Source organism: Colobus angolensis, unplaced genomic scaffold, assembly GCF_000951035.1.
Source record: "Colobus angolensis palliatus isolate OR3802 unplaced genomic scaffold, Cang.pa_1.0 Scaffold157, whole genome shotgun sequence".
NCBI classification, from domain to species: domain Eukaryota; kingdom Metazoa; phylum Chordata; class Mammalia; order Primates; family Cercopithecidae; genus Colobus; species Colobus angolensis.
The window spans coordinates 1,111,551-1,114,345 of record NW_012114677.1 but is presented as its reverse complement, the minus strand read 5'-3'; the positions used below and the strand labels follow the sequence as shown (position 1 = coordinate 1,114,345).

Sequence of the window (2,795 nt, the reverse complement as noted above, 5' to 3'; positions counted from 1 at the left end):
TTTTTTGAGATGGAGCCCTGCTCTGTTGCCAGGTTGGAGTGCGGTGGCACGATCTTGACTCATTGCAATCTCTGCCTCCTGGTTTCAAGTGATTCTCTTGCCTCAGCCTCCCGAGTAGCTGGGCCTACAGGCACACACCACCATGCGTGGCTAATTTTTTCTGTTTTAGTAGAGACAGGGTTTCACCGTGTTGGCCAGGCTGGTCTCGATCTCCTGATCTGAGGTGATCCGCCCACCTTAGCCTCCCAAAGTGCTGGGATTACAGGCGTGAGCTACCGTGCCTGGCCTAGAATATGCTGCTTTTCTATGTTCACACTTGATTGATGGTTTGACTGGGTGTAGAATTTTATGTTGAGAAGAAATTCCCCTAGGAATTTTGAAGGTATTACTCCATTTCTTGATAGCATCCAGAGTTTTTGGCCATTCTTCACATAATTTGCTATTATTCACATGCCTTGCTATTCTATTTCTTGTTCCATTAAGTTGGAGTCTGGCTCTTCGCCCAACCCTAAGCGGCTTGAATTTCAGCAGGGTGTGCTCTGCTGTGGATGTTGGGACATTTAGGGCTGTTTTAGTTGGAGACTTGATTTTGGGTTTATTCTTGGAGCTTCTCTGTTTCTCCAGAAAGCCTATTATTTGGGTATCCGACCTCCTAGATTGATCTTACAGGTTGCTATGGAAATAGGTATTTTTCATCTTAATTTTTTTCTTCTTTCTGGGAGATATCTTATCTTCCAAGCTTTCTTGTTGAATTTTTTTTTCATAGTTGTATTTTAGAATTTCAAATACCTCTTTGTTTTTCTGTGTTCTCTTTTCATAGCACACGGGGTTTCTCTATTGGGTGTCTTCTCTTCCCTTGTCTTGTGTCTGTGGCCCCGCAGAGGACCATTCATTTCTGTGTGTTTTGGATTCATTCATACTGGATGCTTCCCTGGGTCCAGGGGTTCCTTGGTGCTGGGCTTGTGTTTAAGAGCACAGCACTTAGAGCTGCCTGCACCCATGGGTGGGGAGGCTTGGTTATCCCACCCTCCTTTGCGTTAGAGGGTCTGATTGGCTATTGGCCACTTAATTAGGGGAATCTCCAAAAGACTCACTGGAGAGATTTTTCCTTTGGAGCACTTCAGGTCTTCAGGAAGTATCCTTTGATTCCTCGGGGCCAGTGTTCTGCATGAGGGGACAGGGAGTGGCAACCGCCACCCTCCCCACCTCAGTGCCCCAGGGAGATCCCCCTCCCTCTTCTCACCTGGCACAGAGATCTGACTTTTTAACCTGCTTACCTGTATTCACCTTCTCATTTGACTTCAGTGGAATCTGGTACCTCCTCTCTTGGATTTTGGGCCTCTTTCTGTCCTCATCCAGTCCCCCCTGGCTGCATTGTGGGACATGGCTTCTTCCTCTCAGCTAAGAGTTAAGAGTAGTGGGCATCTGTGGGGTTACTCTGTGGTCTGAGCAGCTCTCTGAGGCCACTGATGCTCCTGTCCCCCTAGCACTGTGAGACAGCGGGGTAGCTAGCTGTTAGGTAGCAGGGCTGGTATTTGAACCCAGGTCGTGTGATGCCAGTATACTGCCTCCTTCACTGCTGCTGTCACTCCTTTCTTGCAGATGTCCTCTTGTCTTATTTGGTATCTTTTTAAGAGGGAATAAAGGAGTGCATTTAGTCGGCTAGCTAGCTTTTTTCTTTCTTTTTTTTTCTTTTTTTTTTGTTTTTAAGACAGAGTCTGGCTCTGTCACCCAGGCTGGAGAGCAATGGTACAATCTTGGCTCACTGCAACATCTGCCTCCCAGGCTCATGCCATCCTCTCACCTCGGCCTCCCGAGTAGCTGGTACTACAGGTGCACACCACCACACCCGGCTAATTTTTGCATTTTTCGTGGAGACGGGGTTTTGCCATGTTGCCCAGGCTGGTCTCAAACTCCTGAGCTCAAACAATCTACCCACCTCAACCTCCCAAAGTGTTGGGATTACAGGCTTGAGGGACCGCGCCTGGCCTGGTTGGCTTTCTTTCCCAGTCAATTTTAGAACCTTATCTGAGTCTCTTGTAAGTTAGTTTCCCTCTTTGGCATGTGGCATGGTAGGGATAAGTATGGAACTTATTTTGAGGTTAACAGGCTCAAACAACACCAAGGAAAACAACTGCAAAACAGCAGTAGATTTGATTAATTTCATCCCAGAACTAACTTTCATTTTCTAACATTTTATTTTAAAAACTAGGTCAGAAAAAGAGTGCACGCCAGTATCACGTACAGTTCTTTGGTGACGCCCCAGAAAGAGCTTGGATATTTGAGAAGAGCCTCGTAGCTTTTGAAGGAGAAGGACAGTTTGAAAAATTATGCCAGGAAAGTGCCAAGCAGGCACCCACGAAAGCTGAGAAAATTAAGGTGATAGATGACCCTTCAGTCTACTTTTAAACCAGAAATTTAATTTTTATTCTTTAAGTTAACTTATTTTTGTTTTGAACTTATACTTACTTGCTCGAAATATTGTAATAGCTTAACAATCTCTTTCATAGTTGACTTTTGCCCAAGAATGCTATGTTACAATATGATAAAGTTTTTTTAGAGACACAACTTATTTTTTTTTGCTCATTTGATGACTCTCAGAGATAACTTGTTTTAGAACTTTTATTTTTATATGTATATATACACACACATATACACACACACACATATAAATATATACACACACACATACATAGAGAGGGATTATATTAATGTAATGTGATAGGAATTGATTTCTGGTTTAAAGAAACAATAAAAGTATTATGTTGGGCTGAATTCTAAAATTGGTTTTTATA

The 2,795-nt window shown here is 43.5% G+C and overlaps 1 protein-coding gene across 6 annotated transcripts in view; it reads left to right on the top strand.

The window, feature by feature from the left end:
* WHSC1 (Wolf-Hirschhorn syndrome candidate 1) overlaps positions 1–2,795 on the top strand; it is a 93,497-nt gene that overhangs the window by 24,241 nt on the left and 66,461 nt on the right. For all 6 annotated transcript variants that reach the window (XM_011936765.1, XM_011936764.1, XM_011936763.1 and 3 more), the window contains one exon: positions 2,213–2,379. In XM_011936765.1, the coding sequence (XP_011792155.1) occupies positions 2,213–2,379 (167 nt within the window). The remainder of the gene's footprint in view (positions 1–2,212; positions 2,380–2,795) is intronic.